At 50.2% G+C, this 25,359-nt stretch overlaps 1 protein-coding gene and 1 pseudogene across 2 annotated transcripts; one reads left to right on the top strand and one right to left on the bottom strand.

The window, feature by feature from the left end:
* ZC3H12D (zinc finger CCCH-type containing 12D) lies at positions 1-19,625 on the top strand (the record flags this gene model as incomplete). The annotated part of the gene is made up of 5 exons (XM_081037111.1): positions 1-320; positions 10,485-10,624; positions 14,568-14,802; positions 17,699-17,805; positions 18,826-19,625. The coding sequence occupies exons 1-5, from the start codon at positions 16-18 to the stop codon at positions 19,623-19,625; spliced, it is 1,587 nt and encodes a 528-aa protein (XP_080893237.1). The 5' UTR covers positions 1-15.
* On the bottom strand, positions 11,258-14,044 carry LOC308490770 (ATP synthase subunit g, mitochondrial-like; annotated as a pseudogene). The gene is made up of 2 exons: positions 14,006-14,044; positions 11,258-11,560 (listed from the first exon to the last, which is right to left on the bottom strand). The product of its transcript is annotated as an ATP synthase subunit g, mitochondrial-like (transcript).
* Positions 19,626-25,359: the final 5,734 nt, after the last annotated feature.

The following is a 25,359-nucleotide window of genomic DNA, read 5'->3' on the forward strand; positions in this document are numbered from 1 at the left end:
CCCAGCTGGCACAGCATGGAGCACTCAGCCAAGATGGAGTTTTTCCAGAAGCTAGGCTACGACCCGGAGGACGTGGTCAGGGTGCTGGGCAAGCTGGGTGAGGGCGCCCTGGTCAACGATGTGCTGCAGGAGCTGATCCAGACAGGCAGCCGCCCGGGGGCCCACCAGGGCAATGCCTCGCCCCTGCTGGTTCCCAGGGGCTCCTGCGGGACCCCGGACTCTGCCCAGCGTGCACTGAGGGCTGACCCACAGGAGGAGTGCGGAGATCCAGCCAGTTCCTTGCGACCCATTGTGATCGACGGCAGCAACGTGGCAATGAGGTGGCTTTCTTCATCCTGTAGCAAAGGGGTGGGAGACCTGTCCCTCTTCTCAGTGGTGCGATGCAAACAGCTTGGGGCCAGTGGATGGGGCTTGAATCCCTGTTCCATCCCTTAGTATCTGTGTGGCCAAAAGTGAGTCACTTAACCTCTCTGAACATCGCTTTTCCCATCTGTAATGTTGGTATAAAATCTCAACAGTACTTGACACACAGCAAAGGTTCAACATGTGGTAGCTCTTATCATATGAACCTGAAGAGAAGCCCTCTTCTGAGGAAGGCCGTGGACCGTTGGGGAGGAGCTGCTTCTTATCTGGAGCCTGTCCCTAACCAGCTGTGTGACTCTGAGAAAGCAATAGTGGTTCAAGTTTCCTCTTCTGTCACGCAGGCCAGTAGGCAGCTCTTCTGCTTCCCTCAAGGTTGTGAGAATCAGATGGGAAAATGTATTTGAACTTCATGGGAAGCCCTCCGCCGGGGGTTATTGGGTGGAGGGCAGCTTGTGGTGATATGGTTCCCTAGCTAGGTCTGAGACGTGAGCTTGTGCTCCACCTACGTAGCGTCTGTGGATTGGCTTCTTCATGTGTTTCGGTGATGAGAGCATCATGCCCTGCTTTGTTCTCTTTCCTGGTGAGATTAAGGTCAGTTGTGAAGGAATATGCAGCCTCCCCGACAGGTCCCGCCAGGTGAGGAGGACGCTTTGCCCAACAAGTACATTATTCTACTACTTGGCTCAGTTACCGCGGAGCCACAGGAAATCTGTCACTCACAGCTGCAAATACATGTACTTCCCTTTTCAGATGCTGGGCCCCGTGGGTGAGAATGGAGAAAAAGGGTGTTATCAGCAGCACGGAATGTGCCTTTGGCTGACAGGCCCTTTGGTTTTCCCTGGGGATTTGTGATCACTTAGCATTTGGCACAGCAGGACCCAAGTTTGGAACAGTTCAAGCCAGATGGGGCTGCTCCTACGTGTCCTGCTGGGTGTGTACTGCGAGTGTGCAGCCAAGCTTTAGCCAGCCGGGCTCTTCTCCAGGGCTGAGAAGCTGCTCCGCTGGGGTCTCTATGACACCCTCACACATGCTCCCAGTCAACCTATGAAATCCTGTTTAATTCAAGGTCTCCGGGGGAAGGTAAGGGATTTTTAAGAAGCTGGTAGGTTCTGAGCATCCTACAAAGAAAGTCTGAGGAGTTGTAAGAGGAGGCCTGACCTCTGCCTGATGGAGACAAGGTACTACTCCCTCTGGGCATCAATAGAAAGAGGACTTGGAAGGTAAGATGATATCGCTTAAATGGATGTTGTGAACTCTGCGATTCCAGATCAAAGTTACAGAATGGCTACTGGATACAAAGGCTACTTCAGAGGCTGCAGGAAACCTCTACTTCAGGTCCTCTTTGAGGACCAGACACTTTTTAGGAATTGTTATGATAATGTGGTGGTGGAGGGTTTTTTTTTGATGGAAGTCTCTCTTGTTGCTGCTGGGAATTCAAATTTAAACCACGTTCTCTATGTGCCTGAAAAAATCACCTCAGTTAACCAGAACACATGCTTTTGTGTGTGTTCTCGGTGTGTGTACATATGTGTATGGAAAAATAGTTAGGAAAAATAGACAGATTGCACCACCATCATCTGACAGGTGAGACTTGATTTGTTCTAAGGCAAGTCTGGGATAGAGGTGGGGTCTGCGCTGCAGCTCCATCCCCTGCTCCTTCTCCTATAAGAACACCTACTGTGGCCTCCAACCAGCATTTCCACAGGACCGTGCTCCTCAGGCTCAGGTGGGTCCTCAGTCGTGAAGGCTGGAGCCAAGAGTGGGGCTCACCCGTCAGAGGAAATGGGTGGCTGAAACCCAACATGGTGTCTAGTTATTATCGGTTGGTCTCAAAACTCAGTTAACCTCAGAAACATGGTTTCTGAAAACGCTCCTTTGCTGAGGTTTGGTAGTATCGCAGACTTGGCCATTCTCTGTATTTGAAGATGATATTGCTTCATGGTCCTGAAGAAGCAGGGAGGAGAGGAACAGATGGATGGGGACACGTGTCCTTGCTGTCTTGAGCTGATGGGAAGTGTGTCTTCTGTTGCCAGCAGCATCCTGGTGGGTGCCTGTTGTTGAGTTGCCAACTGTGGCTCTGTGCCCTGGAGCCTCAGGCAGCTTTTGCCTTTGCTCCCAGAGAACAACAGCCTGACTTTTCAGTGAATTTGTTTTCTCATTGTCGTTGGGAAGCTGTGTTGCAGTGGTTCCTTAAAGACCGAAATCTGCAGTAGTTTCCTATTGCTGTGTTAACAACTGACCAGACATGATGACTTCAAACAACACATACTCGTATTTAACGTCTTATATAGTTCTGGCGGTCAGAAGTCCAGCATGTGTGTCCTTGGGCTAAAATGAAGATCTGTGTTCTCTCTGGAAGCTGTAGGCAATAGTATGTTTTCATGTCTTTTCCAGCTTTTAGTGAGGCGGCCTGCATTCCTTGGCTCGTGGCCCTTTTTATCTTCAAAGCCAGCAATGGCCTGAAATGATGTGCAAAGTGTGGAAATGTGTGCACGTATATGTATTTCTCCAGGAGAAGATCCACAGCTTTCAATAACTACTTCAAGGGTCTGTGATTCCCCAAATGTAAAGAACCACTGATGTAGAATGAGAAATTATAGATAATGTCTCAGTTAAGAAAGCAGGAAGCACAGGAAAAAACTAGATGGGCTTGGCCAAGATCAACACTGGCTCCATCAGACCCTGGCCTCCCTCCCTGTGCGCCAACCATGTTACCCTATGTAGAATTTTCCATGGGTCTCTCTCCCCAGTGCTTCAGAATATGTAGCCCAGGGCCCATATTACTAGTGGCTGAGCCCAATAGGCTGGAGTGTCTGCTCTCTGGAGCATGGCAGTGTGGGTCACTGGCTGAGTGCTTTTGACAAGAAGTGGGAATGTATTTGTTCGGAGCACACAAGGTTTGGCCTGTATGAAACACATTTTGTTCTCAAGTCATTTAAATAGAACCATACCACCAAACTGAAAAACCTTTCATCTCCTCATTGTGAAAACAAAAGGAGTCCATTTGGCTCCTATAAGCAGGACTGATGGCTTCATTTATCATTTCACAAGTGGTGGGTGTCATGCAGGGTCTCTGGTCCCTCTCCCCACATAAGAATGCAGGACATGGTGAGGCCAAAAAGGAACACTCACGGAGCCATAGATAGGGGAGTCATACCACTATATTCTCACTGGCGGCTGGGTTGGAGACATAGGAAACAGGAACCACACTATCCACAACCTGCCGTCCACTTCTCTCTGCCAACCCACCCTACTTGCTAGCTTCAATCTGCCGTGCTAACTTATCCGCACTTGCTAGCTCAGCCACCATCTTCTTGGTAGCCCCTATTTGCTGCTAGTGTAGCCACGGCAGTTACATTAGTGGCCGATGGCTCACTGGTTATAGCTGACGGCCAACTAGCCACAGCTGATGACCATCCAATCACAGTTGATGGCCATCTACTACCCGGGCCAGCACCTATCCATGTGAGGCCAAGCGCCTGGAAACTGCTCTCCTGGCTCTGTCCCCACAGTGGGTCAACTTCAATGAGAATTCTAAGTTGCAATATGGGGCGTGCATAAGACGGGGACTTAGGAAGCCAGACCTTATGCTTGCCCCATAGTTTTGATGAATCTCTTGTTGTATTTCATGTAGGAAGCCAGGGAGGTCAGATGCAGGGGATGGAACATGGGGCTTAGAGCCCAGAGATCTGAGTTCTTACCTTCAGCCTGGGGCTGCCCAGTGAAACTCCCTGGGATGATGAAAAGTCCTACACCTACACTGTCCATTATGGTGCCACTTGCGGGATGCAGCCACCAAGTACTTGAAATGTGCAACCGAGGGACTGAGCTTTCAATTTTATCTCTTTTAATTAATTTGAATTCCAGTGCAAATAGACACCTGTGGTGAGTAGCTACTTATTGGATTGTACAGCTCTAGCTTTTCAGGTTACCAGCGATGTGACCTTGGCGTGAATCCCCAGACTTTTTTTGAGCTCCGTTTATATGATTAAGAGGTTGGACTAAGTAATAATACTCTTAAATGGTTTTTCATTTCTAACATTCTAGGATTCAGGATGATTATTTCATGCGTGGCTTAAAAGAAATGAATGCGTTGTTTTTTTCTTACAAAGGAATTTCTCATCTTCCACAGAGGTTCAGAGAGAGTCGGTAACTTGCCCAAGGCCACAGAGCACAAAGTGCCAGGCTCTGGATTCAGTGCTCTTTCCAAAGCCCTGCATTTCCTCCAGCACTGTGTACCCCTGGCTTTCTGCCATCCAGCCTTGGAAAGGGTCTCAGGGTGGGAGACCCTGACCCCATAGGCTTTTATCTTAGGGCCAGAGCCTACGCATAGTGAGACCCGGACTTGCTGCAGACAGAATGTGCTAGATTCCCACTCCCTCACCAGGGACCCAGGATCCTCTGCTGCTGCTGCCAACGTGCTGGGAACCTCGGTGTCACAGGTGCATTGCACGGTGGTTCTGATTGACTAGCAGCACAGAGACTGATGTCCAAGTACAATCCCCTCACCTTCAAGGGCCGTGTGTGTGTGTGTGTGTGTGTGTGTGTGTGTGTGTGTGTGTGTGTCTGCAAGAAAGAGGGAGATGTGAGCTGAATACCTGAATGGCTATTCACCTGACCTTTAGAAAAATGTCCAGCAGGTTTTTAAAGAAAGAAATCTGGGTTTCATGGAAAGCAGATCAGCAGCTGCCTCATGGTGATTGGGAAGAACACTGATTCTCACAGACCAGCCTGGCTAGCATTTCCTTGCCTGGGGCAGGCAAGCTCACAAGTGGTGCACATTCTTTAGGCAAATTTAGGAGAGGCTGATAGGAGGACTTTGGCTTGGGGGAAATCCACCTGATAATTTCACATCCTCTTACTGCCTCAGGCAAGGGTTTCATTTGAATGTGTCCTCTTTTTGGGGTACAGGGTCGTTGTTGTTTATGTTTTTAAACTCTTAGAAACCTCAGTAGAATCTGGCTTCTTCTGGAGGAGGAAATCTTCAGGCCCTCAGTGAGAGTTTTTCATCAGAACTCCTCTCAGTGGGTTCCAGGCGGGGGGTGCTCCTGGGCTGGGGTCACCTTCTAAGCCTCTGCACTTCCTCTGACCTACCGACGCTGGCCTTGGGCTCCTACCTAAGGCTGCACCCATCTCTTCTTTTGTAAGATGAGTGCCCCTAGTTCACCCTCTTTCTTCCCCCTGCCCTGAGCTGGGGAGAGATCTCTTGGTGAGAAGGGTTATAAACTCCAGGTTCTGAGTGTTTGCACCTTAACTCCAAATAAACAGTCCAACAGTGGTGTCGCTTTTCGTCTCATACCCAGGAAGGCCTGTTCTGTGAACCACTAACTTCTGCAGAGACTTCTTGGGCAATAGGTGAGGCTACAGTAGTGTCCCAATTAGATTGTCTCGTTACTGTAAATGGCTCCTCTCACTGTAAATGGCTCCTCTCACTGTAAATGGCTCCTCTCACTGTAAATGGCTCCTCTCACAGTAAATGGCTCCTCTCACTGAGGCTGCCCCAAGCACAACTGTCAAGTAGGCAAAATTTGCCTTGGGCACCAACCCACTTCCCCTTACCACCCTCCCTTTATTTAAAACCTACCGCTCCAGCTTCCTTTTCCCAGGGCCTGGCTCTCAGCTTGCTGCCAGATGAACTGGTTCACAGTGACTGGTAATAGCCCTAAGGTCCCTCCCCAGTGCAAGTATTTTAGTAGGAGGTAATTTTGTCTCCAAAGGAGCTGCTGTCTGGATCCCAGGGGCAGAGACTGGGGAGGGGCAAGGATAAAAGGAGTAAATGGAGCCGGGGAAGGAAGAGTTTGCAGCCCAACAAATTAGGTTCTGAGATCTGCCGCCAGATCAGCAAGCTGGGCACATTGCTTTGCTTTAGTTTCCTCAAGGGTAAAATGGGACAAAGGTCACTTCCTCAGGGGCTTGTTGTAATGAATAAATGACTTACACGTGCAAAGTGGCCTAGTACACAGGGCTCTCTACAGATATTAACAATGGGCTCCAAGAAGCAGGGGTGAGGTCTGCCTCGTTCACTGCTCTCTGAGCACCCCTCACAGACTCTTAGTGAAGCAGCTGTTCATAGATTAATTTTGAATGAGTGGAGGAAGCACAGATGAAGGGGTGCCTTATGTATTTCCCTCTGTATGCAGGGAGTGGGCTCCTGGGGTGACTGCTAGCTTTATTGCCTGAGGGGGGGTGGTTCTTCTGGTTCCTAGAGACAGACTCCCGCTTGGTGAGGAGCTGGCTCCAGCGTGTGGCATCATTCTGGCCATTGCCCAAGGCTCTCTGTGGCATCATTCTGGCCATTGCCCAAGGCTCTCTGTGGTCGGAGGCTCCTGAGGAGAGGTTGGGGTGGGGTGTGTGGGAATTCAGTCCTGCAAAACAATAGACCAGAATGGAAAGCCTCCATTCCAGAGAGACCAGCTTAGAGTTTCTAGTGTCAGCTCAGACTTGCCTGTGCCTAGAATTGAAGCTGGAAGAGAGAGAGGAGGCTTCTTAGGGTGAGAGGACCGATGTGTGAGGACCAGATGTACACTTGCTTCCCCTGGTTTTTGTGGTACTTCTCTGCCTTTTGGAGACTCTTGGCTGACGGTCTGCAATTTTGGAGTCTTGTGTCAGCGAGGCCATTGGGCCGGTTCTTGTTTCATGCAGCGGATGGTGGCACCATTCTTCAGCTCTCTGTTCCTGAATGCCTGAACTCCAGCACCTCTGTCCCCTCCTCTCCATGTGCCCCCAGCCAGGGCCCATTCAGGCTGTCCTGACCAGAGCCACCAGAACCCATGCCCTGCAAACCTTTGCCCCCTCCCAGGGATGGGGTTCCATGTCCCTCTCCGCACCCCAACCAAACACCCATCAAAGGTGTTGGGGATGGAAAGTTAGCTTTTGAACAGTTAAAAACAGATGTGTACTCACAGAAAAGAGAGCAATCAAGACAATTTTTAAAAGATTTGTGGTAGTGATATGTTTACTTGAGAACTGAGTGAGTATAGACCACTGCAGCCAGGAGATGAGTATGTTTGGGGTGAGGTTGGGGTGGTGGTGTCACCAATCGTTCGCAGAAAATACACCTTACTTTCCATGATAAATAGAATCTCTTTACCACATTTTAGTAGTGGGAAGGGGCAAACTTTAAACTTGCCAATCTGTGATACCTCAGTGTCTTCTGGGTTCTGGATGACTCAGGCGATGTCTTTCCTCTCCTTTCCCCTGCTGCTCTGAGCTCTGCTGCAGAGTGGCTGGGTTGGCCTGGCTTCCAGAATGGTGAGCAACGTAGAGGGGTCCTTGATCCCAGTTGGCCTTTTGGCTTAAAGTGCTGTCCCGCTCACGAGGCCTATTTGTCTATCCCCAGGCCTCAGACAATCCATCATGTGTGGGGGCATGCAAGGAACCCCAGGGGTGTTGCTTCCTGCTCACCGATTAGTCACCTTCCTCTAAAGCAGTCTTGTAGCCCTGCGGGAAGCTGCACCCCACAGAAACCAGGATTTTTGAGAGGCTTGCAAGCTGCTCAGGCTGTGCTCAGAGGTCGGCCTTCAGCCTCCTCTTCACACCCATCGTTCCCTCCCCTTAGGGCTCAGCCAGGTGGGGCAGGTGGGGACTCAGGCATAAGGTCCCTGTGAATGACCCCTCCTTATTTTCCCTCCATCTCCTGTCTTTTGTCAGCTTCTGCTGAGGCGAAAGGGGCCAGCTTTTCACTTCCTCTTCCTTTTTTTTTTCTTTTTTACCACAGACAGCCCCATTGATATTTTTTTCCTTATTGTTTGCATAAGCCTCACAGTTCAGCCTCAATGGCCAAAGGCCTGTTTTCCGTAAACTGGAAGACATGACAGACCTAGACTGCAAGGTCTGATTCCTGATACATGATTATCGGCTCTGAAAAAATTTAGAATTCTCCTGTATCTCCACAAAGCCTGACTTCCAATACTATTGATGAGTGTTTCCAAGACTCCCTTTTTCTCTGTGCAAACCTGGGCCTATCCCAATCCCCTCTGAGAAAATAGCAGCAGAGGCCACACACAAGAGGAAACACAGTAATGGAAATCTGAAGCATCACCTTCATCTGGACAGTCCGAAAGAGGGTCACTGCCGTAGACCAGGCCCCTCAGGGCAGGGTGTGAATGGCCCTCTAAGAACCTAGCTCTGCCTCTCCCACCTCACCCCATACAACAGTCCCCTTTGCTCACTCCACATGCTGCAGCCACTCGTTCTCACTCTGGTCCGCACACATGCCAAGCCCTTGCCTGAGACCCAGGGGTGTTGCCAGGCCAGCCCAGTCCATGCATCAGCGTCTTTCCAGCCACCTCTTCCATTTGCCTGGGCTGCTCCTCCTCCAGCTGCTCACAAGACCAGTTTCTTCTCAGTCATTCATTCATTCAACACGATTTTATTGAGCCCTTACCAACTGCCAGGTCCTGTGCTCAGCACTGGGAATTCAATGGGGACCAAAAGGAACTGAAGATGTAGAGAAGGGGACACCCAATTCATCCTACAGTGAGGGCGAATGCTCCACTGGGAGCAGTGAGGACTCATAAGAGAGAATCCGCTGGGGTTTAGAGGGCAGAGGGTGCTTTCCTGAGGAAGTGGAGATGAAGCTGAGATCTGAAGGGGAAGGGGCAGTGGACTGGCCGACAGGAGAGGGGTAGCCGGGGCAGAGGTTCTGTGGTGGGAGTAGAGGAAGGCGTGCGGCCCGGATAAGGGCTGGAGGAGGTGCAGGCGGCTGGGCGGGAAGCAGTGAGCAGACAGTGATCTCGCGTGGAGGCCAGGCTGTGTCCCATCCATGGCTAAGTCCAGCTGATTCTGCCTTCTCGGTACCTTGGATCTCACCTCTCGTCTCCCTGTCCAGCAGAACACCGCTGACCGCTGCTGACTACGTCTGAGGACGTTTTCAGGCTTCACTGGTCCCTTGCAGCACCATTTGGCTGCCTCCTTCCTGTGGCTTCCATGATGCAGCCCTCTTCTGGTTGACGTCCTTCTTTTCTGATAGATCCTTTCTAGCTCTTTTGTAAGATTGTCCTCCTCTACCTGTAACCAGCTGCTAAGTTCCAGAGTTCCTCCAGCTCCAGCCCTAGGCCTCTCACCCTCTCTCCAGGCGATCAGGCAATTCTCTCCATAAGGGGGCTTCGACTTTTGCTTAAACATAGGTGTTGCACATGTTTTATCACGCAGACCTCTCTTCTGAACCCTAGCTGTTCACTTAACATTTCACTTGGAGATCACAGAGCGTCCTCCAATGCAATATGTGTCCACGACCAAACGCATGATCTTTCCTCTCAGCCCCGTTCTCCTCCAGAATTCCCCGTTTCCGCGAAGAGCCCACCATCCAGTTATACAAGCCAGAGATCTGGAAGCTTCCTCAGTGCCGTCTTGTCTATCACCACTATATCCAACCACCATGTTCTAGAGATTTTGCCTTCTAAATATCTCTCAAGTTCATCTACTCCACTCCCTTATGCATCAACACCTGCGTGGCCTAAGTTACCACCCATTTCTGCCTCGATGACTACAATAGCTTCATTACTGGTACCTCAACCCTCTCGGGCTCCCTTCTAACTTATTATCCTTTGCGCTACTAGATTGAGCTTTCTGAAACATACATAGGACCACATTACATATACCCCCTATCTTAAAACCCTTCTATGTTTCCTCATTCCTCTCAGGAGCAAAAAAAATCTTCAGTAAGGCTTGCAAGGCCCTGCCCTGCCTGGTCTTGAGTCTCTGCTCACACAACTGTCTCCTTCCTGCCTCCGCTGATATCTTTGGTAGAATTTGTGGGGCACATTATCTTCTTGCTTGGACTTGGGAAGCGCAAAAACAGTCACAACCCTCTCTTAGGGTGAGAATATTATGCAGATGGCTGCTCATGTCCATTTTATGTTGATCCTTATTAGCTTCACTTAATAAGAAGATCTGGTCTATTAATCCTTGGAATGCATTCACCCTGGAGCCTGAGACCTCCACAAACTATCACAAGCTATGTGGTTCCAGTTAAGGGACCTATTTTGTGCAAAGAATGAGCTATTTTAAAAATGCAGATGTGTCTGATTCCCTTTTGATTATGAGACTGTGATCCAGGATATTCCTAGGGGAAATCACTCGTTTTGTGTCTCTACAGATTCTTTGTTTTCCCGTTGCAGCCATGGAAATAAAGAAGCCTTCTCTTGCCGGGGAATCCAGCTGGCTGTGGACTGGTTCAGGGACAGAGGACACACCTATATCAAGGTTTTTGTCCCATCCTGGAGGAAAGACCCACCAAGAGCCGATACCCCTATTAGAGGTATGTCAGAGCAGATACACCCTTCCTTAGTAGTATGCCTGACAATTACGTACACTCAGTTATCTCCTTAGCTATTTGGTTGATGACGTCTGTCTTCCTCACTGGACTATAAGCTCCATGAAGGCACTGACTATGAAGGTGACATAGTTCTGACACCTGGTATAACACCTGGCATAGAGTAGGTGCTCAATGAATAGTTGTTGAATAGATGAAAGAACAAATTACTACGTCTTTGAGAGTAAATGATCACTTTCAAAAATAATGGTGTCTTACAACTTTTAACACTCTGCAGAAAGATTGGATCTGCACTCTACCCCCATAGAATATAGGATCTGAAAGAGACATTTATTCAGTCTGGTGATATTTGTTTACTGAACAAGTAGTACAGTTGCTTCAGTAAAAAAAAAAAAAAAAAAAAAAAAAAGAAAGAAAAAGGAAACTGAGACCCAGGGAATTCTTTCAGCAAAGAAATATCTTAAACTACAAATAATGGAACAGGTGGTTTAAATAAACAGGGATTTTTATTTTATTTTATTTTTTTGACATATTTTATTCAAATACCAGTCTGACCACACATGGTCCAAGAACATTCGAATAATAAACCCAAAAGAAACAGATGTGAACGATTGGTCTTCAAACCTTATAGCCAATGATGCCATGTTTGCCTATGATCTCGCCGACATAAAACCACATCCACACCTCAGGGGCCACTAAACCATTCAGCAGAGCTTCCTTAACTGTGAGCTGTTTGAAGCTACCAGTTTAAGCACTATTGACTATTTTTTTCAAGCTCTGAATAGCTGTAGGGAGCTCAGCAGGGGTTGGAGGAACCAGCTCAACCTTGGCCTAGTGCCAAAATGTGGCCAATCGAGGCTTCGAGTAAGTCACAGCAGCGTTTAGCAGTGCCGGGGTCTCCTCTGCGAGATTATGGACAAACTAGACCATGGTTCTAGGATGGAAAGTCCGTGGCCTCGAACGGCTGGCTGCATCTTATGTTTCTTGTTTGGCTATTTTTATAATAAGAAGTCAGATGCCAAGCCATATTGACATTCTTTCAGGCAAGTCAGTGATGGTAGGATTGGCCTCTGGGTGATTCTGGTAGGTTCCTTTGACTTTATTTTTCAGCCTTTTTGCCAAAACTTTTTGTTTTTGTTTTTAATTCTGTCAATGGTTATCAATTGCTTCTACATCTCTTTCTGATTTTCTCTTTATTTTTTAAATGAAATGCTGTTCTTGTCTTATGGATACGGTATCTTCTTGACTATTCTTATACTAATACAGACTTTTAAAATGTTCTCTTAAATTTCACAAATCATATATATATATTTTTTCTGGGGTCAGTGTTCTTTGTTCATCTCTACTTCTCTCTCTTTTTGTGTTCTTAGGTCTTCTCAAAAGTCTGGTGACACTTTGTTTGTCAGTTTTTACTTGTTAATAAAGAACCAGATTGGTTAAATACAAAATCTATCCAACTGCCATGGGTTTGCTGTCCTCGTATGTTCATCTTTCTCTGAATGGTAGGGCTGACCACTGGTACTGATTGGCAGGTGTCATTGTAGTGTACCGTGTGCGGAGCAGGCAGGCAGCTGGGCACATCTGCCCACCACACACTCCAGTGCCGTGGTGATGATGGTTTTACTCTAGGAGGTCAATGGCCACCCGGGAACCTCCTCATCCTAGTTTTACCTTCACTTTTCTTATAGGGATAGGCATAGAAAAGGGTGGATGCAGTTGCCCCAGGAGTAGCCCTTCAGTTAGCCATCCCTACTTCTGCCCACTTCCCTCCATGTGCTTAGAACTCGAGGACTTTTCTGTGAAAATGGCTCCAACTCCATGTCTGCACACATTCTGGTCTGTGGCTTTTTCTGCACTGTAGGAGTTATATGATCCTATCTGCTTTCTGCCTTCCTGAAATTTGTCAAAATCTTGGATTTGCTGCTGTCCCCAAGCCCATTTTTAATGTGATTAGGGATCCCCTCCCCTTTTTGTACAGTTTTAGTGCCATTTCAATGGGATTATGAGAAGGAGTGGGGATAAATACTTGTGTTTAGTTCCTCATCATGAACCAGTTACCCCAAATTATTCCATATGGTCTGAACATGGAGAATGGTGGCTTTCAACAGCTGTGCAATATTGAAATCTAGTATGGGGAAAGAGTAGGGAAATCATTTTGGGATAGGGAAGGAATTTTTAAACAAGTCACAACAAATACAAATCTATGGGAGAAAGATTCATAAATTTAACTACAGTAAAATAAAAGCTTCTGTTCATTAGAGGATACCACAAAAACAAAAACAAGAAATGAAAAGAGAAGCCTTAAACCAGGAGAGGCTATACGATAACGCGTATTCCTGATGAAGAATTACTGTCCAGAATCTATAGAGAACTTCTCCAAAATTAATAAGACAAGGACAAATGACCAATAGAAAGCTGAGCTAATCAGCACAGATAGATCTTTCCCAGAAGAGAACACATAAATGGCCAATAAACATACGAGAAGATGCTCAGTCTCATTAGTAACCAGAGAAATGCAAACTAAAACTGCAAGAGGCCACCTTACACCTGCCAGGTTGGCAAAAATTAAAGAAACCCTGAAAATGCCAAGTGTTGGCAATGTTGTCTTAATTGTCTTAAGTGATTATACTTGTTACAATCACTTTGAAAAACAACTTGGCCTTATCTTGTAAAGTGCCTTGTAAAGTGCCAGTCATAGCACCCCGAGAGATACACCCTAGAGGAACACTTAAGCTTCTGCTCCCAGGGACTTACATGTAGAACTGAAAGCAGTGAGCCTATCGACGTGGCCACACCTCCCCAACACAAGGTGACGTGAAGAAAGCAAGTTACACACGTATATAGTGTGATTCCAATTTTGTAAGGTATAGAAGTTCATAATCACATTGGAAATAGTCCTCTGGAAGGGGTTACATACATATCCATTTGAAAAAAATGAAAGCAAAGCAATTATTAACACAAAGTTCTAAGGACTGGGTTATCTTCAGGGGAATGAAGAGAGGTGCAAACCGGGCAGGACAGAGGGGGCTTCATGGGCTGTGTTTCCTTTCGCAGCGGGAGTGCCACATGTGTGGCATTTTAAAAATGATTTTTTGTACTATGTATGCATTATACACTTGTTTTAAAGTTTGTCAACTATGTCACACAGAAAGGGACTTAGACTAGAAGGAAGAAGCCATTTGTGAAGCATATGCTAATATAATACTCTTCCAAGTTTGGAGCAAGGGTTTTGTGTAGAACTGATACACATTCGCTTCCTCACCTGAGCTTAGCTAGTCTACTTGCAGACACTATGAAACCGGTCATTGGATTTATTATGTTTGTTCTATAAATGCAAACACTCACATTTAAAGATGGGTGACGTACCCAAGAGTTGGAGCTAAGACCAGAATCCAGGCTGTCCATTCTTAATCCTGGACTCTTCCCTTGACATTCTTGTGTCCCCCAGAGCTGTTAGTTATGAAATGCTCCATCCTGGAGGTGTCCCAAGCAGACTTTTTATTGTGGGGAAGATGGACAGAGGCTCCCAGCTGAGGGCTTATGCAGGCACCTTTTAGGTGGATACAAGGCTCCTAGTAATTCTGAAGGCATTGCCTGGATTCCAGTTAAAATATGGATGTCTTTCCCCAGTAAAAGGCCTCTTGTGTCTAAAGTGACTCCTCCTTGTTGGCTGCCGTCCTATGGACTCCTGTCATGACACAGGCAGGACAGAAGCCAAGAGCTCTCTTGAACTTGGGCAGCTATTCTTCTCAAGACCTCCATGGGCATCTGATGGGCTGTGCCGTGGGGTTGGGAAGGAGGGAGTTGGCTCTGACTGGATTCCTGAGCTGCCAGCTGTGCTCAGTGATGTCAGGATGGTTCTTAGGGCTGGGGAGTCCTTCTGAGAAAGCTGCTACATTCCGTCTCCTGCCTGCCCTGTGGCCACCAGAGCAGCACTTGCTAGAGGAGCTGGAGAGGCAGGCTGTGCTCGTGTACACCCCATCCCGCAAGGTGAATGGCAAGCGCGTGGTCTGCTACGACGACCGCTACATCGTGAAGGTGGCCTATGAGCGGGATGGCATCATCGTCTCCAACGACAACTACCGTGACCTGCAGAGCGAGAACCCTGAGTGGAAGTGGTTCATTGAGCAGAGGCTGCTCATGTTTTCCTTCGTCAATGACCGGTACGTGGTGACCGAGGGGGCCCCGGTCAGGCGGGGTGGGACTGACTGGCAGAAAGCCACCCCAATTAGCTTGGGCCCAGCAGGCTTGCAGTCAGGTACACCACACCGGAAGCAGAGGACACCCAACCCTGGAGGCAGCTGGTCTGAGGTTTCCCTCTCTGCTCCCCGAGGCTGCGTAGGCTGTCTCTGTTCCTCTGGGTCTCCTCTCTTTTGTGACCAGCTTTCCCAACAGGGCAGTTTTGCCCCAACTGTCCATGACCATTCTGTTCCCAGGTCCACCTCTGGCTGACCTGGCACAGAGTTGCCCAGCATGGGCTTGGGGCACCCTAAACGTTTTGTTTTTATTTTTAAAGAATTTAATACTTCAAATAAGAGCACCGGAAAAGTCATCATGGGGAAAATCTGAACTGTGTGGTACTTCCTTTCACTTCTTTTATGTTTGTGTCTGTTTGTTTAAAAAGTTTTGAATTACAGAGGGGAGTGGGCAACGTCATCTTTTGGGGTGTCAAGACCTTGGAGCTGACTCTGTCTCAATACCTCTTCGTTGGAATTTTCAGGAGAATCTGGTTGGTTCATTTGTCCCCTAGGTTGGTTCCCCTGGGTTAGGACCACCCTGGACCAACCAGCTACAGCTGGGGGATGTCAGGGTCCCAAGGCACAAACCCGGTAGCAGGGGCCGGGAGGGGGCCCTAGACTGAGCTAAGCTGGGGAAGAAGTGATGGCTGGTCCACTAAATGTGCTCATGTTGAGGGCAGAGGCTAGGAACTTGGCAAGGTGGGCATGGGTCTCAGACTAGCCCATGGGTCCCACCAAGGTGGGAAGAGGTGGGGAGGACACAGCAAGCGGGGACTTCGTTCCTATTTCAGCTTCTGTTCCAGGCAGTGATGACTTGGTCCTCATTCTGGGCTCTCTGACTGGCTTTGAAGAATGTGTTTTGAGACAAGCTGCCCACCTCGGTGAGGCAGGCACTGTCTGTGCTTTATCTGCCATGGCCCCGCATGCCTGGAATACCACAGGCACTCAGTTACTAGTTGTAGAGGAACGAGTCCAGCCCTGGGGAAGGGAGGATGGAGAGAGAAGGGGGGCCATGTCACCTAGGCCAGGCCATTTGCACATGGCAGACTAGTTCCTGACCCTGTAGCCTGGGAAGCAGTGTGGTATGGCGGAAAGAGCTGGGGCTTTGGGAAGAAGGAGGTGAGCTTTCAACCCGAAGCTCTGCCATTTACTGGCCACGTGTTGTGGGGAAATCACTGAACCTCACTGAGCAGAATTAACCGTACTTGGGTTAATCATACTTACGTCTGAGGACGTAAGGTTGTGAGGACTAGAAAGGCCAGGCTAGGACATGGTGCTTCCAGGGCCACTGTTGCCCCCACTACCACCTGGCCCACAGCCCTGGAGGTGGCAGCACCCTCCTTAGCCCCAGGGCACATGCTCGCAGCAGCTACCCTGCAGTAGCCCCATGGGCATTTCACATACACAAGGCTAGCAGCTCCTTCTGTCCGGCTCAGGCATGGAGGAATCTGGCAAGTCTGGTAACTGTTCCAGAAAACCCTCACTGAGGTCTGATGGATCATGGCTGCCTCTGGCCTAGTGACAGCCGGGGGCCCAGGCCAAGTCCTTTGGATGCACTGGCCTCTGCTAAAGGCCTGCCAGGTCCCACAGCTGCCAGGAGGCAGAGCCTCCCCGCCTGCCTGTGGGCAAGGATGCCTGCCCCAGCACCTTAGACACATCCATAGGACCCTTTTGGACCATCTTGCAGCTGCAAGACTGGGAGAGAGCAGGAAGGGAAGCCTCTGGGAACTTTTAATAACCGCAGTGGGCAGCAACCCAGGTTTAGGTCCGGGCCCAAGTCTGAAAAGATGGCTGTGTTGCTGGGATCTGAGCTTTGGAGACGGCCTGGGACAGGGTATTGCCCAAGTCTGAGCCAGCCTAGAGGACGTGGTCTGCAGTGTGGGACCCATGACCCTTGACTCTTAGGGGGACACAAACACATACAAACAGGCCCCTATTTTGGATTCCTCAACCCCTCTGGTGGAACCTTGGTGTGAACTGGCAGTGCCTCCTGGGAACAGAAGTATTCTATAAGTGAGGGGATGGTGCTAAACGAGGGGAGTTTTCTTCTGAGTAATGTTTCCCCCTTTGAGCCTTGGGCACTCCGGAGCTGCATTCCCTTCCTAGATGTAATGCCTGGGAGAAAGGAGGGGGCAGGCAAGAGGCAGGGTCGTATCAGCCCAGAGCCCCAGGTTTGCAGAGGATGGTGGGGCCTGTTAGGAGCTTCTATGTGCAGGCTGCAGCTGGGACCCACTGCTTCACTGACTCACGGCCGGCATTTCAAACTCTGTTAGTATTTATCCCCACCCTGTATGTGCCCAGAGCTGCAGGGCAGCTCCGCAGAAATGGGATGTGGGCCTCAAAGAGCTTAGAGGAGGACTGTTTTGTGGCCCCATGGAGGTCTCAGAAGACAACAGGAAGGTAGCTTAGAGTTACTTTCAGACGAGGATCCAATTTGAGTGGGGAAAAAAAAATCAACTGGGGCATTGTTAAAATGCCAATTCCTGAACGACTTGAGATTCTCATGAAGCAGCTCTGGTGGGAAGCCAGGGGCCTGCGTTCGGGAAGGAGCTGCTGGGTGAATCTTGCACTGCTGGCTTGAACTTCAGCAGGAGAAACTCTGGGAAGAGGCCCATGGGCTGCTCTCCCAGGATCGGTGCTGTGCCCTGCCCTGCCCTGCATGGATTCTGTGAGAAGGAAGGGGTGTGCTGCTCTAATATGCTATGACACCCGTGGGTGCAGGAAGAGGCCTGGAAGATGAGCCGAGGCCATGCCCTCGCTGTACAGGTGCCATTGTCGAGTCCCTGTGGGTCTTGCATTTGCCCGTGTGCTTGTTTTCCAGGTTCATGCCTCCTGACGACCCCTTAGGCCGCCGAGGACCCACATTGAGCAACTTCCTGAGCAAGAAGCAGAAACCCCCAGAGCCCTCCTGGCAGCACTGCCCCTACGGTGGGTAGCACCCTGTGACTTGGGGGCCCTGTTTAGGGCCTTGTGTCTGGATGGAAGCTTCCTGACAGGGTTATTATAAGGATGAACTGACATCTGAGCCACCCGTTTCATGGAAACGTTTGTGGGGGTTGGATGCAGGGATCACACACAGGGCAAAGCCAGGTCCAGGAAGCAGGGAGGCGTTGTGCTCCCGAGTTCCCTTTTTCAGTCCCTTCACCTGGCAGCCTGGCACATTGTGTCCCATTCTGCTCCCTCATCCCCTCATCCCCTCATCCCCGGTGCACTTATGGACTTTGGTCAGTGCTATACATTGAGAGTTAAGGATTTTATCCAGAGCCTTCCAGGACGCCAGCCTTCTAGCCAGCTCTCACTTGCTTTGCAAGAGATTGATGTCCCCAGGCGCGCGTGCGCCTGTGGAAATTTGGAAAGCCTTAGGTGATAGGCAGTCATTTCTTGTTAGAATTAAGGGGACATGCATTCAGGTTGGCTCATCCCACTCTCTTTCACTCTCAAAAATGCCCAGGTTTGGATAATAAATTATTTGATCGCCTCTGTCGGGAGAGGGCAGTGGTTAGCACAGGGATGTGCTAATGGTGGAAACTGAGGCAGCACGGGAGCCACAATCCTATGCCATGAGAACCCACTGCTCCCTCCCCTCGCTTGGCCCTATCTACAGGTTCCTGGGGAAGTAGAGGCTGAAGGTCATTGGAAGGAGAGATTTGGTCTCAGTCCCTGGCCAAAGGGCACCCACCTGCCGGACACTGGGGTTGCTGTGCCCAGCCCCCCACACCACAAGGCGGAGGGTGCTGCACCCACGTGCATTCCGCCTGTGGCCCAGCGCACTGCGTCCCACCTCGTCCTGCCCCAATCCTGACAAGCCTTTGGCCTGGTGCTCTTTCGTGAGGGGTCTCCGAGGAGAAAGGCCGCGGGGCGGGCACTGTGTGCACCACTCAGGACTCGCACGGCCTCGTCCCGCGCGAGAGCTCACCCAGCGCCCTCTCTCCCCGCTGCCCCCCCCAGGCAAGAAATGCACCTACGGCATCAAGTGCAAGTTCTTCCACCCCGAGAGGCCGAGCCCCGCGCAGCTGCCCGTGGCGGACGAGCTTCGAGCGCAGACGCGGACCTGGCGGGGCCCGGGCGCCGACGAGGGGAGGCCGAGGGCGCGGGCGGAGCAGGGCGGCTCCTGGGGGGCCCCCGCCGCCTCTTGGCCGGGGCCCCGGGGGCCTGGGCCGCGCAGCCTGCGCCCCGGGCGGCGGACGGCCGACGTGGCGGGCCTCGAGGGCGGCCTCTGGCGGCTCACCTGCAGCGACGACGCGGGGCTCCCCGGCGCTCGCGCTCCCGGCCCCGGCGGCGGCCCCGCGCCCCGCCCGCGCTGTCCCGACCGGGTGGCGCCCCGGGCCTCGCTGTCCCTGCCGGCCCTGCCTGGCCTCCCGAGCTCCCACAGCCCATCGGGCCCGCTGGTCCGGCCGCTGGCTGGGGACCTCCCCAGGGATCCTCAGAGCGACCTGCTCCCCGCGCGAAGGCCGCCCGCCGACCCGTGGGCCCTCCCGCACGGGGCTGCCCGGATCCCGGGACACTCGGCCTGGGCGGAAGTGGGATGGGGCGACGGCGCCTTCTGGGGGCCTTTGGGGTCCACGCCCCGGGCCGCAGCCGGCGGGACGGACGCACGCGCTCGGGCGCGCACCGCGCTCTGCAGCCTCTTCCCGCCGCACCAGGTGGACCGCGTCATGGCCCTGTTCCCCGCGCTCTCCGACGTCACTAGGCTCATCCTCCTCATCCAGACATTCCAAAGGTTCAGTGCGCCCGTGGGAAATCCCTAAGGAGCAAGTACAAGCCATCACCAGGGATGTCCCAACCCTGCCTTGCAACTTAGCCAAGGTGGGCCGGCGGTGACAGCCTGCACCGGGTCGGCCCACCCGCGGGACCCCCTGGTCTTTAGATGTTCAGGGAAGCCAACTTGGTCCCCCTCAGCTGTGCTCTTAGTGGCGCTTAGTGACCCTCCCTGGCTGCCAAGGGCTGCTGCTGGAGGTCTTAGAGCGATTTCTCCTGTTTGCAGTAAGTACTACGAGTCCCACCAGGCTCCAAGGATTTGTCTGGAGCACTCCATGGCTGTTTCTGTCAAGCTGCAGTTGGGATCCACAAGTGGGTCCCGCCAGAAATGAAGTGGAATAGAAAGTGTCAACGCACACCCCACATAAGGCGAAGTATATATGTGAAACTCTTGTTTGTTAGCTGTGTGTGTGCGCGCCTATGGTAGCCATGTAAATTTAATGTGGGTCATGGGCAAACATTTGAGAAATCCTGGTAAATGGCCTTAAGTTTCATTGCATCAAAACATATTTGAAATATAATACGTAGTCAGTTGGCCAGTGGAGGTTTTGACATCTGGAGGTTTCATATGAGCTGTTTCTATTCTAGCCTCATGCGGGCAACACAGAGTTCTAGCCTTGACATGTGGGCTCCCCCTGTCACTTTGTAGTTGTGTGTCTGTGCTGGGCATGTTGTCCTGATGGCCTGCCTGCGGGGCCTTCACCCCCTTCATAAACACACACAGACACATACACACATAGATATACACATCACATACACACTGCTTGACTCCGGGCTAAGACGTCCAACACAGGCTCTCTGCTGGCCAAGGCTGCTAGGCCACACCTCACAGCAGAAGCCCAGTTGAGTCAGGACTTTTGCTCAGAAACCCTCAGGTTGGCCAGAGGTAAGCTGGGATGACCCTCAATCATGGAGCTTTATTGCCACCTTTCACCATTGCTGTTTTTTTTCCAGCTAGCTCCTGCTTTGGGTTTTGGGGAGAAAGGGGTTCCTCCATTTGTCATGGACAAGAAATTACATGATGCCGCCAGAGCATGGACCTCAGGCATGTCTGGGCGGCATCCACCCATACGCTCTGGGTTATGAGTCCAGCTCCACCGGTCTTGGCTGGTTTGTTCACGAGGGGACTTGGGGGCTTGGCTATGGCAGAGAGTGTGGGGCGTCTCCCAATGGAAAATCAGTGGCCAACCCCTGCATGCTCCCAGCAGACTGGCAGGAGCAGAGAGGAACTTCTCAGTGGGTTACGCGGCCGCACTGCTGGCACAGCTCAGGGTACATCTGGGAGACTCGGCTCCTGGCCCTCTAATTCCTGCTAGATGCTGCCGTTGGAGACACAGTAAAGCGTATCCGCCTGTGAGCCTTTTCATCTTTTTAAAACTGATTCTTAGCATGGCTTCAGCCCAATCTGTTCCTCACCCTTTTAGGCTGAAAGAGGACCCTGTCCTCACAATTGTACCTTATTATTTTGGGATCTTAGCCCTGAAGAGGGCCCACTCTTTCTAGATAAATTGGATTTCCCTCTTGGTGTTTCTTTTTAATTTTTTTTTTCTTTTGACAAGACAAGCTTTATGTTAGAGCTGCTTTTGTCTTTTGATATGGAATCATTGCCTTGCTAATTTACAACTGAAAATGTTTAAACTGCTTCCTTGGAGGACAAGTTTGAGTTTTAGTAAGCTGTAAAGCTATTTTATTCGGTTCGCTGTGATTAAGACAAGAACAAAAGCACATTTCGATGTAATCCCCTTTGGAATTTTTTTCCAAAGTCTTGGTATGTCTTTGTGACACAAAACATGGATGGGACAGATGAATGAAATGTCCCTAACTGCATAACTGGTACCGTGCTCCAAAAATAAATCACTTTTACACACACCTGGACTCTTCACTGTCAAATTGTGTATCAGTTTCTCTCATGTAGGCTTTTCCCCTGGGCTGATTTTTCATGTTAAATATTGTGGGTGTGAAAACTGAGGTTATTTTATGGCTGCTTTATTTGGTGTTATCCCACCCATGGGGTTGGGGGCAGAGGTGAGGGGACCGGAATCCATCTTTTCCATCAGAAGCCTCGAGGCCTAAAGGAAGGACATGTCTTTGCTGGCTGTTCAGCAGACTGCTCCCAAGGACACGAGCTGCTTACCTGTTTGCGAGACTTTTAAAATCCTCATTACAGAACCATGAAGCAGTCTCATAAAAGCCGCTCTTCTTGTATGAACCTGCAGCAGAGTCCTTAATTGCTTAAACCCGAGGAGCCCAGTGCCTTACCATTTTTATGCCGATGCAGCTTTCCCAAGGCCTCTGGAAGGTGGTTCGACGCAGAACTGCAAAATGTTGGGGGTTGAGGGGCAGAAGCAAGAGAAGCCATTGTCCGTGTCAGCATTGTTCCAGATAAAATGAATCCCAGCTCTCAGGATTTTACAGAGAACTCGGATAGGGAGCAATGAGAAGATGGCCAGCTGGCATGGGTATGGCTTCCTGCCTCTGGGAGAAAAGTCCCCCATTGCAGGGGTGGGAGGTGGGGGGGGTAGGGGGGATGAGGGAAAGAGGCATTAAGGAATGGGTGATGGGGGAGGAGGCTCTGGGAACTGGAGCAATTAATTGGAATCACAAATCCCACCATGACAGAGAGCATGGAACCAGGACCAGCTATAATATATAACTTGTGGGCCCTGTGCAAAATTAAAATGCAGGGCCACTTGTTCAGAAATGATCAAGAGTTTCAAGACAGTGACAGCAGAGCATTCAACCATGAGGCCCTTCTAAGCACAGGGCCTTGTGCAGCTGCATAGGTCACAGCCCATGGAGCCGCCCTGTGTGCAGTTACTTAAATGACAAGCAAGAAGAACATTCTCTGTACGGAGTGTGTTCATAACAAAACACCAAGTGAAAGAAGTCGGAGCCCAAGATGAGACACACACCCTTTGTTGCTGGGAAAGGCCATGTACATCCAGGACAGGTGCTGGTCCCCCGGGCTGTCCCCCTTAGGGACTCCTTACTGCATCTGCCCAAGGACTGAGTGGGCCTCCCTGGTTTTCCTGCCCATCTCTGATGCAAGAAGCTAAAAAGGAGTTGAGGGGCCTTGGGCAAACCACATACTGAATCGCCCTTCCAAATGGGTACGAGAAGTCGGTAGGGGTAGCTTTCACCAGCAGCAAGTATACTGGTTTGTATTAGGCAAGGCTTTTAGGTTACAAGCACAGCTCACAAAGCAAATGGCAGGAGGCCAGGGGGAAGGGTGGAGGCAGTTTCGGAGCTGGCTGGTATTAGGGGCTTGAACCCTGTCAGGACTCTCTCCTCTCCTTTCTTCTGCATGTGGGATTATTCTCTCTAGTTCTCTTTTCTAATTCTCGTAATGAGAGCCATTCTGTAGGCAGATGTAGGCACATATCCTTCCAGTTAAAGGACTCAACCTCAGAATAATCCTGGGGAGAATTCTGATTAGCTGGCTTGGATCACATGCCCACCTGGGTCTCATGCTTGGGTCTCATGCTCAGGCCTCCGGCTAGGATGAGGGCATATACTGTGATTGTCAGCTCCCACCCGAACCCACATTGTTGGTGGAGGTGGGAGTAGGGTGGGTGGGGACGGTGAGCAGGTCCCTCAAAAAAGTGGAAACTGTGTCCAGGCAGACGAAACAAATGCCCACAATAATGTTGAAATCTAGGGATTGTGCCAGGGTTTAAAATGGCCCCACCCACCTCCACGTCCAACTCTGGTCTTACTTGAGAAAGGAGCTGCTGTGTTTATTCTATTTTTCCCTTAGTCAGGAAAACCCTTGTGTCTGCCCGTCCACAGACAACAGAGCTTTCTGTGGGAGGCAGTTGGAAGGGCCTGCTGCTCCCGTGCCTGAGGCATCATTGTGTTACTCTTGCCAGTCCTGGGATTGCGGCCAGATGAGCACTTAGGTGGGAGACAGCCAAACACCCCTGCAGGGGAGGACGTGTCTCTTCAGAGTGAAAAAGGGACGGGGTTTCCTTTGACTCACTTCTGAACTGATGCCCTCTAGAGTTCAGGAAGCTCTCAGGATCACAGCAGCTCAGCCTAGCAGCTGAAATGAGGGCTGAGGGCGTGACCCAGCTAAGCAATTACTTCATTCTGACTTCCTGGGGCAACACCACCATCTGTCCTCATGGAGGAACGACCCACCGATCTGAACGTTCGGATATAGGAAAGGCGCTGGATAAATACACAGAAAGGTAAATGGGCACAGTGCTGAGATGCCAGCTGAGTGTCATACTACTGAGTAGCTGAAGGACTGACAGACACTGGCTGACTGACAGTGATTGATTGCTTGACTAAGAGATTCTGACTGAAGGACACTGTGACCGGAGCGTGATCACTCCAATAGGATTAGCAAACCACGGTAGTTTTGACTTTCTTGAAGTCAGATTTACTCCTGAAAATAGTGTTCGCATGATTAAAACAAGACATTATGGCCGTCAAAGGCCGGTCTCACCGAAGCCATTCCTGATGAGGCGGTGTATAGAGGCATTTTCCTCCAAAGGAGGGACACTCTGAGCAGAAGCGCCAGGTGGAGACAAGGCTCCTCTCCTTGCAGGAGTGGTTTCTCTCAGCCTGAGTGCTTTGTCGCTCTCTGAGCCTGTCTCTAGCTCTCATTTTCTCAAAATCCCTGCCTCACCCCAAATCACCTACTCAGCAGTTTGGGCTCCATGTTTTGCTTGATCGCAATGCCTTTGGTCTCCGACCCTCCTCCAGCTCGTGCCTCCATCCCTGCCCTCAAATCTCCCCCACCTTCCAAGCCTTGGAGGAGGAGGGAAGAGAAGAAGCTTGCCTCCAAGAAGCCTGCCCAGGCCCTTCCAGCCCCTGTGAGCCATCCTTCTGCTCAGATTGTCCTGCTCAGTGCTATTCTGTCGGAGCCCAACATTTGTGGGCTGCTCCATGGCACCCCTGACATAGTTTTGCTCTGAATGGTTATTTGCTGCTTGTTATTGAACTCTTGCCTCGTGTTTAGGCTGGTATTTAAGACCATACACACTTGGTGGGTTGGGATTCTGTTTGTGATCTTGTCTCTCCATCAGCCCTGAGGCCAGTCAGTCAGAACCAATCCAATGACTAAGAGCAGAGTTCATCCCCCCACTGTGCTTCATGTCCATTGTTGGTTGGTGGGGGCTGTGCTTGCAGAGACCGAGGCTGAGGGAGGAAAAGAGAACATTCTCCAGTGTGCACTGGCCCTTAAAGCTTCTGCACAGATATCATCACTACTCACATTGCATTCGTCAAAACAAGTGACATGGCAAACTCTGCAGGGGCAGGAAAGTGCAGCCCTACTGTGTGTCTGCCTATGGCAGGCATATTGGGAGAATGACACTATGGCAATTTGCCTGTGGTGGACTAGAGAGAAGCATTTATTGATTGAAAACCTCGAAGGAAGGAGTGAGTTAAATGAAGCATGGCACATCCATTTAATGGAATACTGTAAACTATTAAAATGATACTGTAGGAGGCTATTAATGACATAAATGTTGAGCACATTACAAAGTATAAAAGTAGATCATAAAGAAGAATGCACCATACGATCTCTTTTTTTTCTGTTAAAAATGCATACTAGGTTTATAGAAAATAACCAAATAAATTCTCTAAAAGATCAACAGAGTATATCTGGGTGGTGGGATCATGACTACAGGTGACCCTCTCCCCCATTTGCTCTCTCTATATTTTTCTAAATATTCTATAGTTAATAACTTTGGTAACAACGACAAACAATCCCTT

This window comes from Rhinolophus hipposideros, assembly GCF_964194185.1.
Source record: "Rhinolophus hipposideros genome assembly, chromosome: 3".
NCBI classification, from domain to species: Eukaryota; Metazoa; Chordata; class Mammalia; order Chiroptera; family Rhinolophidae; genus Rhinolophus; species Rhinolophus hipposideros.